Here is a 17162-nt window from a genome sequence, read left to right as displayed (position 1 = left end):
GGTGTTTTTTTCTTTGTGAAATGCAGCCCAATTTTGACATGCTGTATAGCCATGTGAAGCAGCTCCTCTCCAATGAGCTGCTCCTGACACAGATGGAGAAGTGTGCCCTCATGGAAGCCCTGGTTCTCATCAGCAACCAGTTCAAGAACTACGAGCGTCAGAAGGTGTTCCTAGAGGAGCTGATGGCACCCGTGGCCGGTATCTGGCTTTCTGAAGACATGCACAGGTAGAGGAGACCCTGTGCCCTTGGTCTTCACTGCACTTAAGTACCCATTCTGTTCCGGCAGCTGTGCCCAAGGTTGGGGTGTAAGGATATCGAGGTGTAATGGCACTATCAGTGCTATCTGAAGGTCTTGTGGGGTGAATTGTGGGAAATATCACCTTGCTCTACAGAGGTGTGGGAATGGAGAAGAAATGAGTGAAAATGGAGAGTATGTGTCAGGAGGCCACAGCCTGACGTTTGCTGTGGTGTCTGGGTGCAGCACCAGCACATGTAAAACGAGTGCAGCCAGGAGGGGCCCTGCACGGTGGGAGCTGCACAGATGCCCAGCTGGGCCTCCAGAGCATTCTCAGGCTTGCGTCCTTTTTGATTCTTAAAGCGTTGCTGATAACATTTAGAAGTGGGAAGAGAAGTTTAATAAACCTTCATATGACAGCCAACAATTAATATGATTAGACTCCTCTCACTGTAACTACTCCTCTTTGGGGGTCAAATAATCACAGCTTATTAGCTTTTGTGGAAGAAACTGTCCTTGCTGAAAATCATGGTGTAACTTGTCTTTCCCCCGCCAACCTTCAGAGTGCTATCAGATGTTGATGCTTTTATAGCCTATGTGGGTGCAGATCGGAAGAGCTGTGAGCCTGGCCTGGAGGATCCCTGTGGCTTAAACCGTGCACGAGTGAGTAAGCCTGTCCTGGGGATGGGAAGTTGCATTGGCCACGGGTAGTTGGGTGTTGTCATTGATCAAGTTTCTTGTAAGTTTATGTTTTTTCTGTTTGAGTGAGAAATCTGAGAGTCTCCACTTCCTCAAGTGTCTCCTTTCTTTTCTTTGTGAGTCTTGAATTCTTGAGTTCTCATAGCAGAGCAGGTGGTCTTTTCTGTGAGGTCAATTTTTTGACTTTAAGGATCTCTCAGTAGCTCAGAGGACTGCAGGTGTAGTGAGGAAGTCGGTCAGAACTTGGTCAGCAGAGGCGACTTCTCCCTGCCTTTGCTCTCTGGCATGCAAATCCTAAATATTGGCCTGACTTGGCAAACCTGAAATTTTTTTCAGTTCTTTGCTGTTCAAACAAGCATTGTTTCCGGCTCCGTTACGGCAAGTCTTACTAACCTGGCAAGTGGTCACGTGGTTGAAAGTACTGTGAGTGAGGATTAGGGCAAAATCTATGAAGGCCTAAGCTGGAGGGTGCAAGACCAACACAAAAACAAAATGAGATGTTGGCAAAGTAAATGCTGTTTTGAAGCATGTTCAAGCCACCTTCTAATTGGGGCCCTGCACGAAGGTCACTGGAAGGACATCCTCATGAAAGGGAAGCTTCTAGAGCCTACCACTGGTCCTGAAGGTGGCAGTGAAAGGTTCCCTCTTGGACTTGACCTTAAACGAGGGGATTTGTGGTAGGGAATGGGGGTCTTTTCCTTCTCTGGCCTCTGTCTCACTTTTGCCATAATCTTGTAAATATCTTTGGTCTTTTCTTCCCCTTTTATGTTTACCTTTCATTTTTATGTTTTTCTATAGATGAGCTTTTGTGTGTATAGCATTCTGGGTGTTGTGAAGCGAACTTGCTGGCCCACTGACCTAGAGGAGGCCAAAGCTGGGGGATTTGTGGTGGGTTATACACCCACTGGAAATCCAGTCTTCCGTAACCCCTGCACAGAACAGATTCTGAAGCTTCTTGACAATTTGCTTGCCCTTATAAGGTGAGTCAGAATTTTTTTCTGTTACATTTCAGTTTTTTACCCAAAAATCTTAAAAGTTTAATTTGTATTTCTTTAGCTCATATGGTGGTAACTGAGGGACTGGATTTTGTTTCTTTCTAGAGGAGTTCTCTCCTTTTTAAAAATAGCATTAGCTCTCACTTGTGTAAGTCTTGCATTCCAAGTGAACACACAGGGGCTAATCTCAAAATAGTTTTTCTCATTTGAGGCCACCTTTGTGTTCTTTTACTTCTTTACACTTCAGTCCTACCTTTTACTTTAAGTTTTATTTGGTCTAAATTTTTGCCACTAAAGGAATTGTTCATTGGGAGCAGGATAGTTTCTTTCTGTAGTGGTGCTCCTCTGGGCTAGGTATTCAGATGAGCTAATCTGAATTTATCGGTAGTGACTCTGATCCCAAATGGACCAAACATCTGGTGGCTGAACATGCCGAAGGCAGGCGTGATAAATGTTGCACCTCAGTGTCCTAGGTCTTTACTTCTCAGACCGGCAGTAATCACCTGAGAGCTTGTTTCAAATGCAGAGTTAGAGTTCCACCCCAGACATACTAAATCAGAATCTGCATTTTAACAAGATCCCTAGGTTGTTTGTGTGTACATTAAAGATTCAGAATCACTGTTCAAAATCGTGAGCTAACATATTCAAGTGGTAGAAGTAGGCCAAGTCTAGGCTTGTTGATTATTTAATATTTGTCTGATGATTCAGGAATGGGTGTTCTATACGGTAAAAGAGAGGCCTTGGACAGAATCAGTTTTTACTGGCTAAAGCAAAATTTGATTGCTTTTCACATCTGTGTTTCTGACCAGGTTAGAGCCCTGTTCTGCTGCCTTTTGGCCTCTTGCCCAGGGTGTAAGAACAGAGTCTCAACTGGGCAAATCAAATCACTCATGTCTCAGATGCTCTGCTGGCAATAGACACCCTGGACCATGAGCTTGAGAATCAAAGGTTTTAAGTTAATGTTGACCAAATTCGAGGACTGGAGTGTCTGAAAGAGTTGTCACTGTGGATGTGTTTGTAGAAATAGACAATATTTTGTTCTGATTTCAAAAGGAGGAAAGAATAAAGAAATATGGCTTGCATGTTGAGAGGGTAGTAAAATATTTAGTCAAGGAAAGGTTTGTTTCCATATTGATGTTTTTAAAAGCAAAAGGTTCTCGTGTAGCTTAGAGAAATATGAAAGCAATGAAGTCAGATGGCAACAGACTCATAGACTTTATATGTGGTGAGAACCTAGACCTGGAAGCAGGGTTCATCCTTGGGCAAGGAGACAGGATGGTTGTCATCTTGATATTTTTCTGAGTTCATTGCTTTTGGAAAATCCCAAAATCAATCAAAAGGTATTTTGAAAAATGTTGACTGTGCTCAGGGAGCAGTTAGAGTCCTTGAGTAGTGTGCAGCTGGAGCTGCTAGAGTTTTGCCTTGTTTTTGTAGTAGATTTTATCTTTAAATATAATGTAAGGGCACAAATATACACAAGAAAAGGACACAAATTCTGAGTGCGGGTAGATGAATTTTGACGAAGTGTACAGCTCCATGTAATCAGCATCACCCAGCACCTCTTCCCAGTCATTACCTGCCCCTCCAGGGCAACCACGCTTCTGACTTTTAACATTTTGCCTGGTTTTTTGAGCTTTAATAAATGTCATTAGAAGCATGTATTCTTTTGTGTCTTGGCTTCTCTTGCTCAGTATTATATTTGTGAGATCATCCATGGTATTGCATGTAGTTGTAGTTTGTTTATTCTCATTGCTCGTATGGTATCCATTGTGAATATGCTGTAACTCATTTATCCATTTAGCACTGATGGACTTTTGGGTAGTTTCCAACTTTTTTTTTTTTTTTTTTATTACAAGTAGTGCTGCTGTTAACATTCTTGTAAATGTCTTTTGGTGTATACATAATTTCTCTCAGATAGGAATAGAATCCTACATGTAGGCATAGAATTTCTGGTTTATAAGGTGTGTATATTTTCAGTTTTCATCGACAGAAACAAATAGTTTTCTAAAGTGGTATACTAATTTACATTCCCACCGGTTTGTGTATTAACACCTTGCTATACAACTCCTGTGTTTATAAAACTCCTATTTTAACTCCTTATGAAAGTGATAATCAAAGGAAGTATTAAAGCTACACTGCCTAGTATGGTTGCCACTAACCACATGTGGTTGCTATTGAGCACTTGAAATATGGCTAGTCTGAGTTGAGATAAGCTGAAGCTGTAAGAGTAAAATATACAAAAAAAGAATTGAAAAATACCTCATCAGTTTTTATGTTGCTAACATGTTGAAATGATTTTTTTGATGTATTGGGTTAAATAAAATATAATTAATTTAACTTACTTCTCACTTTTTAAGTTTGGCTGGCTAGAAAGTTTTAAGTAGCTTATGTGCCATTCCTTTGATTGCTACTAGACAGGATTCTTAATGGGTTAAATGGAGGATGGATGTGGGGAGCAGATTCTCTGGTTCTAAAAGGTTCATTGTCATCATTATGTGTAGAGTGATGATAGCTTTTCTGTTCACTTGAAATTTGTTACACTGTTTCCATACATCTTCTGTATGTTGTACTGAAATCTGTACATGTGAAGTCTTGTTTAGCATAGCAGTTACACTCTTAGTCGGTGATACTAAGAATATTTCAGATGGGTACAGATCGTACAGAACTTAAAACTTTTATTATCTGATTGTCTTTTTCTTTGCCAAGCAATAACTAGTTCCTCTTAATGTGGAAGCACAGAGCTCTTGTTTGCAAGGTGATATTTCAGGAACTGGAAATTACTAGGGCTTGTAGGCCTCCCTGTTTATGCTAATCTTTCTCAAAATTTTCCCAAAAAATTGAAGGGGAGGGAACACTTCCTAACTCATTCTATGAGGCCACCGTAACCCTGATTCAAAGCCACACAATGACACTACAAGAAAACTACAGACCAACGTCCTATTTGAACATTGATGCAAAATTCCTCAACAACACTAGCAATTCAGCAATGTATTAAAAGAATTATACACCATAACCAAGTGGGATTTATTCCTGGAATGCAAGGATGGTGCAACATACAAAAATTGATCATTGTAGTACATCACATCAACAAAAGGAAGGGGGAAAATACATAACCATCTGACAGCATTTGACAGACTTCAACACCATTTCATGATAAAAACACTCAACAAAATAGGAATAGAAGGCAACTACCTCAATGTAATATAAGCTGTGTGTTTTAAAAATCACAGCAAGGGAGGAGGGTAGAGTGTGTGCTTACCATGCACTAGGTCCTGGGTTCAATCCCCAGTACCTCCATTAAAATAAACAAACAAACAAGCAAACCTAATTACCTCACCCCTAAAAACCTTTATAGTCAGTGGTGACAGTTTTTCCCCTAAGATCAGGAACAAGGCAAGGATGCCTGCTTTCACTACTAATGTTCAACATAATACTGGAAGTTCTAGCCAGAGCAGTTAGGGAAGAAAAAGAAATAAAAGGCATCCAAATTAGAAAGGAGGTAAAATTATATTTGCAGCTGGTATGATCTTATATGTAGAAAAACCCTGAAGACTCCACAAATAAGCTCTTAGAATTAATACATGAATTCAGCAAAGTAGCAGAATATAAATCACACACACACAAATCAGTTGCATTTCTATACACAAAAAATTAGTAATCTGAAAAGGAAATTATAAAAACAGTTTAATTTAAAGTAGCATTAAAAAAGAATTAAATGCTTAGGAATTAAGTAATCCAAGGAGGTGAGAGACTTACACAATAAAAACTACAAAACGTGGCTTAAAGAAATTAAAGACAAATTAAATAAATGGAACACAGCCCATATTCACAGATTGGAAGACTTAATATTATTAAAATGTCACTACTACCCAAAGTGTTCTGCAGATTCTGTGGAATCTCAGGGGAACCTGAATACTCAAAACAATTTTAAAAAACAAACTGGAGGACTCCCACTTTCTGATTTCAAAACTTACTGCAAAGCGACAGTAACTAAAACAATGTGATGTTGATACAAAGACAGGCATATAGATCAGTGGAATAGAGTAGACAGTCTAGAAATATACCTTCATATATATGGTCATAAGACTTCTGAGCAGGGTGCCAAGATCATTCAATGGGGAAAGGACAGTCTTTTCAACAAATGGGAAGACTAGATACTCACATGCAATAGAATGAAGATGGACCTTTACCTAACATCGTATACAAAAATTAACTCACAATGGGTCAAGGATTTCGATGTAAGACCAAAAACATTAACTCTTAGAAGAAATCACAGAACAAAAGCTTCACAACATTGGATTTGGCAGTGATTTCTAGATGACACCAAAGGCATAGGTAACAAAAGAAAAAATAGGCAAACTGAATTTTGTGGAAATTTTTTAAATTTTGTGCATCAAAAGGTACTCTCCATAGAGTAAAAAAGGCAACCCACAGAATGGGGAAAATATTTGCAAATCATATATCTGACAAGAATTAATATTCAGGATATATAGAAACTTCCAAAACTCAACAACAAAAAAACGTCCAATTCAAAAATGGGCAAAGGGCTTGAATAGACAGTTCTCCAAATGGCCAGTAAGCACAGGGAAACATGCTGAACATCACGAGTCATTAGGGAGATGCAAATCAAAAACGGCAGGAAAGAAACCACCTCACCCCCATTAGGATGGCAGCTATCGAAAAATCGTAAAATAAGTGTTGAGGATGGTGTGGAAAAATTGGAACTCTTGTACACCATTGGTGGGAATGTAAAATGGTACAGACACTGTGGAAAACAGTTTGGCAGTTCCTCAAAAAATTAAAGATAGAATTATCACATTAAGGAGCAATTCCAGCTCTAGGTATATACTCAAAAGAACTGACAGTGGGTCTTGAGGAGATATTTATGTACCAAGTTCATAGCAGCGTTATTCATAATAGCTAAAATGTGGAAGCAACCAAGAGTGTTTGTCAATGGATAAGTGAAATGTGGGCTATACAACGGAGTATCATTCGGCCATTGAAAGGAAGGAGTTTCTGCATTATGCTACGTGGGTGAACCATGACTGTATGCTAAGTGAAATAAGCCAGTCACAAAAAGGCAGTTTAAACTAGTGTATTAACGAGTGTACGTGGTTACATTTAACAAACATTATTGAGGTGTTTTGTTTTTGGGTTTTGTTTAATGAGCGTGTTCTAAATTGATCTCTTCAGTGTGCATCTAAATATTTAACCTTGCTGGTCTGTTATATTCTGTAATTTTCTATGTTTGAAATGGCTTACAATTAACTTTTAAAAGAAAAATAGGTAGTTGCGCTCTCTGGCTATAGGTTGCTCACTGGTGCCATTGCTGTGGGCAGGAGGACCCCTGTGGAAGGCGGGTAGATCAGGTCCGTAGTCATACAGAGCCAGTAAATGCTCAGTCAGTCATTCTGGTGAGGAGCAGGTGCACATATTGGGGATTGCAGATGTGCCTCTAGGGGCTATTGCAGGGTCCATCCACACTCATATCCTAAAAATGGGGGCATATTCCTGCCTGCTGTGTGTTCCTGCCTGTGAAGCCACACTGCCTCTGACATTGCATCCTCTATTGCTACCAGTCAGAAAACAGAGTGCCCAGGCATTGTTTCCAGTTTGGAAAAATTTTGCTTTCTAGCTTTAGACTGTGATGTTGTCCAGCTCTCTGAGGATTCACTCCTTGTGGTTGATTGCTGTTAGGTGTTGTATGTGCTAGGGATAAATCTACTAGCGTCAAGTCTATCCCCTTTTCCAGGGAGACATTTAAATTCTCCTGCCAAGAATAGTGTTGACAGGGAGATGTCCGTGTGGAAGTGCGGTATCACTGACCCATTCCTTCCTTCTGCAGCAGACTGGGAAAAGGTCACGTAGCACTCTTGTTTCTTTCAGAACTCACAATACTTTATATGCACCAGAAATGCTAGCCAAAATGGCAGAACCTTTCACAAGGGCTCTGGATATGCTTGAAGCGGAAAAATCTGCTATTTTAGGTAAGAAATGTAACCATTTTTTCCCTTAAGTTCGCCTTACCCCTAATGCAGCTTCAGTATGCCTTGTGTCACCTTCACCTGGCACTACCTTGAACTCCTGTTTGTTCAGGAATGCATACTTGGAGTCCTGCAGGCTCTAAGAACAGGTGCGTTTACTTCATCGTCTTAGCCCACAGAGGTCTCCCGAAGCTCACACACGCCACCCTCCATGGTAACCCCTCCTCCACTTTAGCTGCCAGCTGGTGGTGTGTGTTAGAGCCTTTAGATTATAAACAAACCATAAGTCTTTGACCTAAAAGTTATGAGCATACTCTCCTGCCTTTTGTATATGGTAGGGGGGCAGGAAAGTATTAAGACAATTAAGCTTAAATAGCTTTAGTCAGTAAAATGTTATATATATATTATCAATGTTTTTTTAAAGGAATAGTCTCTAAGCCAGGTTTCCCAATTTTTACCCTGATCAGACTGCTGCTTTAACTCGTTTTTCCTGTTAGCAAATACTACACAATCATAACTGACATGTGCTGTGAAGGAAAGTGACTGTGAGAGTGTTTATTGAGAAACCTGACCCAGTCTTGGAGAGGAGTCAGAAGATTGCCTCCCAGTGGAGACTTGGAGGATGAGCAGGGGCTCACCAGGCTGGGGGCAAAAGGAGGTGCTGAGCAGACAGAATGGCGGGTACAGGACCCCTGGGCACACAGCAAAGAGCTTGATGTGTCCAGGGAACAGAGAGGGTGAGTTGTGTGCTAGAACACACACAGCAAGGCAGTTGGTTAGAGGTTAGAGCTAGAGACGCCCAGAGTTGTCTGACCTTGTGTCTCTGACACTTCATGCCAGCTCACTACCCAGCACCAACAGGGTTTCTTCACCCCGCCTATAACTCCCGCCTGGGCCTGACTACGATGAAGCAGTCTAGTGAGCGTGCCCCAGCTATGATGTTAATAAAAGGAAGGGTGTTAGTTTGCCCTTCCAGAGCTCATGTCTGTCTTGGCCTAAATGTTCCTGGGACACTTCCTTGGCACCACTACACTTAAGTTCCATGTTGCAGATACTAGTAAAAATGACCAACGAAAACATATTAGAATGCACAAGCAGTTCCCTCTGGCAGCTTCAGCCATGAGCAAGCTTGAAGCAGAACTGCCTCTGACCAGAAGTATAGGTCTTTTAAGGCAATTGTTATACTGAGGTAAGTGGTTTTCATTTTGACCTGCTATACATCTTGGGCTTTTGCATAAAATTTTGCTTGGAAAAGACGTTCTATGACATAAAAAGGAAGGCAAGCATCCCTAGAGCGTTATGGAGCGATTATTTGGGGCTGTCATTGTGTGTTTCGGTTCAAGTTCCATCTGGAGAAACCCAGGCAAAAGTTGGAGTACTCAGCTGTAGTCTGAAGTCCTGGACACTTAAGTAGCTGTGAAGACATAGTAACAATCACCTTTAGGGAGGCTCTTAGCACCTCCAGTTGGTAGAAGACTTGGTCAGCTGCTTTGCATTTATAGCCCTCCCTCCCAATCCCTGCCCCCAAAACCACATCTGCCTGCTGGTGGGTGTTGGCAGTTTGAGACCCTTGGCAGCAGGTTCCTGACCTGTCTTTGTAGGATTACCTCAACCTCTCTTGGAACTGAATGACTCTCCTGTCTACAAAACGGTCTTGGAAAGAATGCAGCGTTTCTTCTGCACCCTCTATGAAAACTGGTAAGGATTCAGTGCTCCCGCTCCGTATTCTCCTTCTAGACATGCACTGTATAGGGATGGCCATAGGGTGGACTTCTGATCTAGAATTCTAGTGTACAGGTGATAAGAAGAAAGAATTTGACAGGAACTAATGATTCTAATTAGTCAAATCAAAATGAACAGGCTGCTTTCCTACATTTGCTTTGTTATAATTGTCCCACTTGACTCAGTCCTGGCCATGACTTGATACTTCAACCCTCAGCCTGTTTCCAGTGCATAAAATGAGACCAAAGTAGAAGATAGTGATGGAGGTGCATTTTCTCAGACCCCTCACTACTCATAGCCTAGTTTTCATGGGACACTGGTTGGTGGCCAGCCAGATTTTGTCTTCTGGATGTGGGATGGGGAGGTAACCAGCCCTTCTGTACACAGACAGCCCCAGGGCATTGGCCTCACTAACTCAGTGCTCTAATCAGCCACCTAACAAAAGATTCTCCATTGTAAATCCGTGTTAGTTATGAAGCAGTGAAAGGCTACTATTGATCTTTGGTACCAGCTTGTCTTTTAAAAGATGTTGAATTTGCTATCAAGTTTCCTTAAAAGTGTGTGTGTGTGTAGGGGGGCTATTTTCACTCTTCATAGACTAATTATCTTTGAAGCATACGGATTAAGCTTGAGTAAACAGAGTTGCTCTTCAGGCGGAGAAGTCTTCTTATAGACCAGAAATTCCTGGGGCAGTCAAGGCTGGTGATAAGAGATAATGGATTTGTCACTGCGTGTGATTTTTCCCTTCCAGTTTCCATATCCTGGGGAAGGCAGGCCCTTCCATGCAGCAGGACTTCTACACCGTGGAGCACCTGGCCACGCAGCTCCTCAGCTCTGCCTTCGTCAACCTGAACAACATTCCTGACTACCGGCTCAGACCCATGCTTCATATCCTTTCCAAAGTCCTCTCGGTGTGGAGTAACCACACTCACAGGACAAGAAGATTGACATAAATAGCAGAAGCATGAGAGCAGCCCCGGGGGCTTGCGAGCTCTTTCTCCTTAGGGGTAAATCTTTACCATCCCGTTTCTTGGCAGGATGAAAGATGAAGCTTTTATCCCTTTCCTGCGCTTTGTCAGACGCTCTCATACCGCATTCTCAGACTTTTGTTTGGGGAGTATCCTTCTTCCCTGAAGTTACACTCTAAGGAGAAGCTTGGAGGAGGGTTTACGACAAGGGTGTCTCCTACTTTTTCCCTCTTACTTTGAGGCAACCCAGTGCCCATAATTTGTAGCTGGCAGAAAGGACAGTTAAACTAAAACTACAAGTGACTGAGTACCCATACAGCTTAGGATTTTTGGGAAAAGCTGGATTTTTGCCTGTCGACACAGGGTGTTGCTGGCCTGTCTGGTGGCTGACTGCCCAGGGGCCCAGCCGGGGGGTGGGGTGCTCGTGTGCTACAGCTTCTTAACGTGCTGCGGCATGGGTCTTTGTGAAGCCTCTGGTGCTCTTCTGCCCCCCGGAGCACTATGAAGCCCTGGTGTCTCCCATCCTTGGACCTCTTTTCACCTACCTCCACATGGTAAGAGAGCCGTCAGGAGAGGGTAGCAAAGAGGACTTTTAGAGTGGGTGGCCCCTCTTGAGTCTCACAAGTCAAGGGCTCCTGAAGTGTTGTCTCCTCCCTGCCGGGCTGGCTGCATGGCTTCCTGAGAACCAAACCGGTTCAGCTGCCTACAGAGCACCTGCAGACTCAGATTCTGCTCTTAACCTGCTGTTAACTGAGGAGGTGACCAGGGGAGCGCCTTTCCTGGGTCTGTTTCCCTGACTCTGGAATTAAGCAGGGGGACCAGCCGGGTGGAGAACAGATGTTCTCCTGGGTGGAGAAACCCAGGAATTCTAAAGTGTTACTGATCCTTTCCAAGCAAAGAAGTGTTGGACATGCTGCCCTCATCGTGGGTGTGGGAGAGGCTACAGAAACTGTATCTGGTTTTTTAACCTTATGGTGTCTCCCAAGGCTCTGTCATGGTTTCCTGGACTCATCCTTGGCTAATTCTAATCATGAAGTGGCCCTTAGATATTTGTTCCAACCCTCTCCCTAGTTGTAGCACTTAATTCCTCTTTGTTTTCCCAGAGGCTTTCCCAAAAATGGCAAGTCATCAACCAGAGGAGCCTGCTATGGTAAGGGAGTCTCTCCCCTCCTGGGTGGATGAGCCAGCAGCCAGGTCTGGGTGGGAGATGGTGGACAGGGCAGAGGAGGGTTCTGCCATCCCAAGCTGGAACAGCAGTGGGTTACAGTCGTGCTCAGGTGGAAGATGGCTTGTCTGTGACCATTAGGCAGACTCAACTCAAGCCTTCAGAAGGCACCTGCGGCTCCTTAGGAGAATGCTGAAACATTCTCACCTACTTTGGATTGTGATCCAGTACCTCAAGCCAACTAAATACAGTTACAAGTAATAATGCTTCTCAGTGGATCATTGCTGCCCATTTCTGACTTTGAGTGGAATGTAGACCAGAAGGCGGTGGGCACCACGGGTCTGGTGAGGGTCACTGCTGCTTTTGCACGCTCATGCAACTTGGCCCCTGGTGTTCTGCAGTGGAGAAGATGAGACAACAGAAGAAAACCCAGAGTCTCAAGAGATGCTGGAAGAACAACTGGTGAGGATGTTAACCCGAGAAGTCATGGACCTAATCAGTAAGTGGCATGTGGGAGAACCAGGGGTAGAAGAGAAGCCTTTTTCTGAGGGAAAAAAAAGTGGTCACTCACCCAACATGTTTGCAGTAACACTGACAGATTGATAAGAAACAGTTAACAGACGGAAACTAGGTAGTCCTTAAGTCAGCCTGAGAACATTTTATGAATTGTGAACTGAGTTACAGCTGTACAGACTAAGGCCGGAATATGAAGAAATCGCCTAAAAGAGCAGGAGGAATTTGGATTAATAGTAGGAATAACTTCCTAGCTTTGTCAAAATAGGGAAAGTTAATTCTTAGACATGAAGGTGGTTATATTTCTTTATGCTTTGGTTGGTTCACTTGAGATCCAAAGTAGAAAATTACATATCAAGCATCCTCTGCTGGTCATTTACTCTCAGATAATTCTGTAATTTCCCTCCAATTAATTGAACTTGAAGAGGGACCAGAACAGAGTCTGGTCAAATGCCTCTGTTTCTATTGGTGAAGCTGATTTTGTGCCTGGAAAGTATCCTACCCTCCCCGCTCCCCACCTGCCCCGAGACAGTTTGGGATCCACTGGCCTGAGCTCTAGTGCTAATTAGCCCAGTAACCGTGCTTTCTCGCTTCAGCTGTGTGCTGTGTTTCAAAGAAAAGTGCTGACCACGGTGCTGCCCCTGCTGCAGATGGAGATGGTGAGTGAGCCTGCTGCACCTCTTAGAACTGGGCCGTTAAACTCCCAAAATTGTTACTTCTGTAACCAGGTCAGCTCCTACAGAAACTGTTTCTAGCAGTCTGGCTAAGGCGTGGAGATGTCTACATGGCTTTCATCTGTGCTGGCTCCCCTGCTCTGTTCCTCCAGCCCAGCCCCACCTCAGAGCATCTGCATAGGGTGTTTCCTCTGTCTGGACGACGTTTTCCCAACTGCATACGTGGCCTGCTCCTTGATTTTTATTCAGGTCTCTGCTCAGAGGTCACCTCTGAGAGGCCATCCATGAACAGCTTATCAAAAGTAGCAGCGCAGGCCACTCTAGATTCTTCTTGTGCATTCATTCTTCACAGCCTGAGTGCTACCTGACATTGTTTTATTTATATATTCATTTATTACTTGTCACCCTCACTAGAATTTAACTCCCAACAGGGAAAAGGGACTTTGTCTTTTTCCTGTTACATCCCCAGTAACTAAATCAGCACCGCTGCAGTGTGTGCTTAAATATTTATTCAACAACAAAAGATCCTCAGCATTTGCTGCAGCTTTTAAAGTAACTATCCAGAAAGTCCTCTGTTTTGCAAATGTACAGCTAGATGTCTCTCTAGCCCTGCCGTGGCTTCTCCACCATCTCATGAGGTACCACCTCTACCTCCAGTCAGCCCAGGACACTCACCATTCCTTTACTCTGCGGCCTTCTGTCAGGACAGGACAGTCTGTTCTGAAAGGATGGAGCTTAACGTTCTGCTCTTTGCTTACAGATGAAGAGATGATGGCCACAGAGGTCACCCCCTCAGCCATGGCAGAGCTCACAGACCTGGGGAAATGCCTGATGAAGCATGAGGTGAGATTTTCTCCCTGCCCAGCTGGGGAGCCCGTTTCCACTTTCTTACTTTCTGGTGCCACCAGGAGGCTTTGTTTTTTGGTAATAGTCCTTATATAAGTTAAAGTTCCTGGTACCTAAATCCCCCAGAAAACAGTAGGAAAGGCTCAAGGCCAAGGCAGAACCTCTCAGAAAAACACCCAGGCTCACCCATGCCGATCCCTGGTGCTCAGCCTCCCCCAGGCTGAGCTCTGTCTCCTCCCGGCACGTAGGTTTTCTCTTCTACATTGGTTAGCTTTCCTGTTTACCTATTAAAACTCTAGCTCCTGGTGCATAAAATACAGAGCCTGTTATGCTGCTTTTCCCATTGTAATCCTTCACCCTTTTCTGTTAGGATGTATGTACAGCGCTATTAATTACAGCCTTCAATTCCCTGGCCTGGAAGGATACTCTGTCCTGCCAGAGGACGACCACACAGCTCTGCTGGCCTCTCCTCAAACAAGTACGGTTTACTCACCCTTTCTCCTTGCCCCTTATGAAACGTTTGGGTCAGGAGGACTGAGCGAATCAGTTGGAAGGATTAGGGTGCTGGGGCCTTGAGAGCCCCACTTTGGCCCTGAGCACAGCTGTCTCCCCAGGTGCTGTCAGGGACGCTGCTCGCAGATGCTGTCACGTGGCTTTTCACCAGCGTGCTGAAGGGCTTACAGACGCACGGGCAGCACGACGGCTGCATGGCCTCCCTGGTCCACCTGGCCTTCCAGATCTACGAGGCGCTGGTGAGTGGGGGAGGCGTGGGGGCAGGACGGCTGTGGCTGCACCCCTCACTGCCTGCTCCCAGTCACTCGGGCCTTATACTAAGGCGCTGCCTCTGAGAAATGGGTGTGGCAGAGAATGGGGAAAGTGGCAGGGCCCAAACCTATACGACTGAGCGGGTTTATCCCTACTTCTCAGCGTCCCAGGTACCTGGAGATAAGAGCTGTGATGGAGCAGATCCCTGAAATTCAGAAGGACTCCCTGGACCAGTTTGACTGCAAGCTTTTGAACCCTTCTCTGCAGAAAGTGGCGGACAAGCGCCGGAAGGACCAATTCAAACGCCTCATTGCTGGTTGCATTGGGGTAGGTCACACACCTTCCTTAGTGCTCCCATCCGCCTCTACAGTCTTTTTAGACCACGTGTACAGGCAAACCAGGAACCAGCTGTGGTCATTACCATTACAGTGAGAACCACCCCACTACTCAGGACCCAGCATTAGTTCTTTCTCATTTGTTTTCCACAGAAACCCCTGGGTGAGCAGTTCCGAAAAGAAGTTCACATTAAGAATCTTCCCTCACTTTTCAAAAAAACAAAGCCAATGCTGGAGACGGAGGTGCTGGACAATGAGGAGGGCGGCCTGGCCACCATCTTTGAACCCTGAACCAAGTTTTTGGGCATCCTTCCTCGACCTACTGTCATCTCTTCTTCCCCTTTGTAGCTAATCTCTAGGCCTCTCTCCACTGCCACCTTGCTTTCCACCATCGTCAGCCTGGAGAGAGATCCAGGTCTGGAGCTGGAGAGAGTGGGCCCTGTACCAGGCTAGAAGTCATCATACTAAAGTATCATGGAAGGGAGTTAGGGCTTATACCATTCTGTCCAAATTTTCCAGGTATCTCCCATTCTACCTGGAGTTTTGGCTTTTCCAAGAGAGAAAAGCTAGAGCAGAGCAGCCCTGCTCCCCATGCCCTCCTGCCCCCAGGTAGCCAGACACCTGTGCAGAGGTAACTAGGGGTGCTATGTCCAGTGCTGTGACCGGCCGGGCTTGGAGTGAGGGCTCAGCCCCGAATTACGTGCACCAGGGCTTCTGGACCACTGACAGTCCCACTGAGCCGCGCTGCTCCTGGGCTGGCAGGGAACCTTCCCCATCCCCAAGGGGCATGTCTGGGTCAGGTGCTGAGTGCTGAACTGAATTTGGCCAGTTCCCACTTTGTTCTGAGCAAGAATCTGGTCACTTGATGGTACAGGCTACTGCTAAGCTCTGGGCACAGTTATCAAGTGTTAGTACCTTCGGGAACCAGGTACTATAGGCCTATAGCCAGGGCCTATAGTGCGCTCTAACAGCCCCTAGAGCTCACACATTTTCTTGCCATAAACGACCCCTCAGTGTGGTTTCTCCAGCCTCCGGGTCCACTCAGGCATGAGAGCCACAGTACCCTATCTCATGTCACCTGATGCCACTGGCATCTAAGGGTAATCCAGACCAGCTAGGCTACATCTGTGACAAGCAGCTAGCAAAGCCACTGGTCTCCCCTAGGACTAGCTGAGTCCAGGTGCCTTGAAAAATCTCAGTCTTTTAGGTCCCTGGTCACTTCCTTCCTAGGCCATTTCCAAAAGAAAAAACATGCCTTCCCATCACAACCTGTATTGTGAGTCTCCAGCCTGTTCTAGACATCACCGGATGGCCTTGAAAGCAGAGGGGACGTGGTCATGGGACCCTGGCCTTGAGGTCATTGCCGGCCATGTACAGACTGCATCTACACAGAAACCACACTGTGTCCATCCATGTGCCCTGCATAGAGGCCTGGCATCACTCCAGTCCACTGACCAGGGTGTCAGTGAGGACTGACGGAGCAGTCTGGACTGAAGCTACAGCTCTCAGCTGGTGTGGCCCATGCAGGGAAGGTAGAAGAGGCGAAGCTGGGGAAACAACCTGGAGTCCCGAGTAGCTCTTTCTACTGCACAGCCTTGTTCCAGGCCCTCCTCCTGGGTGGTGCTCTGGGTTTCTTGTCAACTGTGAAGGCCATCTCAGCATGTTTCCCTCCAAACTGGTTAGCTGTCTACTCTTCTCTGCGGTGGGGCTGTGGAGGGTATAGTTGTATTTATTGTGTTGTAATATTTTTAACATTCTGTGACTTCATGCTAGAAGTTTTCTATTGTTTATAGAAACTTTTTTGTAGAAATGTTAACTCTAAAGCACATCTGCATGTCAGTAAAAAAAAAACAAAAGTCTCAATTTCGTAACAGAAAGGGTCCCATCTGCCTTTTTCAAGCCAGTGACATACTCCAGGGACTGGACAGGAGAAACTGACTGATGGACCAGCTCTGTCAAGCCCTCTGAAAAAGCATGCCAGCTACAAAAGATGTCTACTGCTGACACATAGATCAGGCAGCCCCACACTCTCGGGTCATCGTTGGTGGCCACTGGACCTGACCCAGAGGGACTGCTGTTCTTCCTTGTGTGGCTCTTGACAGCAGTGTGACTTGACTGCCATGGACCACCCTTTTTCTATCAGGAACTTCCTCTGGTACCCAGGAAATAGGTTAAGCAGCACACAGGCTGGCTGTACCCCCAGAAACCACCTCCGTTTGGCATTTCTCATGGGGCTTCCAAGGGACTTGACTCTGAGTTG

General features: G+C 44.9%; 1 protein-coding gene across 3 annotated transcripts in view; it reads left to right on the top strand.

Annotated features, from left to right (window-relative positions):
- Nucleotides 1–16758, top strand: part of XPO5 (exportin 5) — a 40050-nt gene extending 23292 nt beyond the window's left edge. For 2 of the 3 annotated variants that reach the window (XM_032463139.1, XM_032463140.1), the window contains 15 exons: nucleotides 27–226; nucleotides 800–899; nucleotides 1734–1915; nucleotides 7817–7917; nucleotides 9516–9612; nucleotides 10388–10524; nucleotides 11061–11158; nucleotides 11708–11754; nucleotides 12171–12268; nucleotides 12879–12941; nucleotides 13717–13799; nucleotides 14173–14280; nucleotides 14417–14554; nucleotides 14730–14894; nucleotides 15056–15193. In XM_032463139.1, the coding sequence (XP_032319030.1) occupies nucleotides 27–226; nucleotides 800–899; nucleotides 1734–1915; nucleotides 7817–7917; nucleotides 9516–9612; nucleotides 10388–10524; nucleotides 11061–11158; nucleotides 11708–11754; nucleotides 12171–12268; nucleotides 12879–12941; nucleotides 13717–13799; nucleotides 14173–14280; nucleotides 14417–14554; nucleotides 14730–14894; nucleotides 15056–15193 (1755 nt within the window). Of the gene's footprint in view, nucleotides 1–26; nucleotides 227–799; nucleotides 900–1733; nucleotides 1916–7816; nucleotides 7918–9515; nucleotides 9613–10387; nucleotides 10525–11060; nucleotides 11159–11707; nucleotides 11755–12170; nucleotides 12269–12878; nucleotides 12942–13716; nucleotides 13800–14172; nucleotides 14281–14416; nucleotides 14555–14729; nucleotides 14895–15055 lie in introns of all 3 variants that reach the window. The other variant, XM_032463138.1, reaches the window with a different exon arrangement.
- The last annotated feature ends 404 nt before the right edge of the window (nucleotides 16759–17162 follow it).

This window comes from Camelus ferus, chromosome 20 (genome assembly GCF_009834535.1).
Source record: "Camelus ferus isolate YT-003-E chromosome 20, BCGSAC_Cfer_1.0, whole genome shotgun sequence".
Taxonomy (NCBI): domain Eukaryota; kingdom Metazoa; phylum Chordata; class Mammalia; order Artiodactyla; family Camelidae; genus Camelus; species Camelus ferus.
The sequence above is the reverse complement of the archived record's forward strand: the minus strand, read 5'-3'. Positions and strand labels throughout refer to the sequence as shown.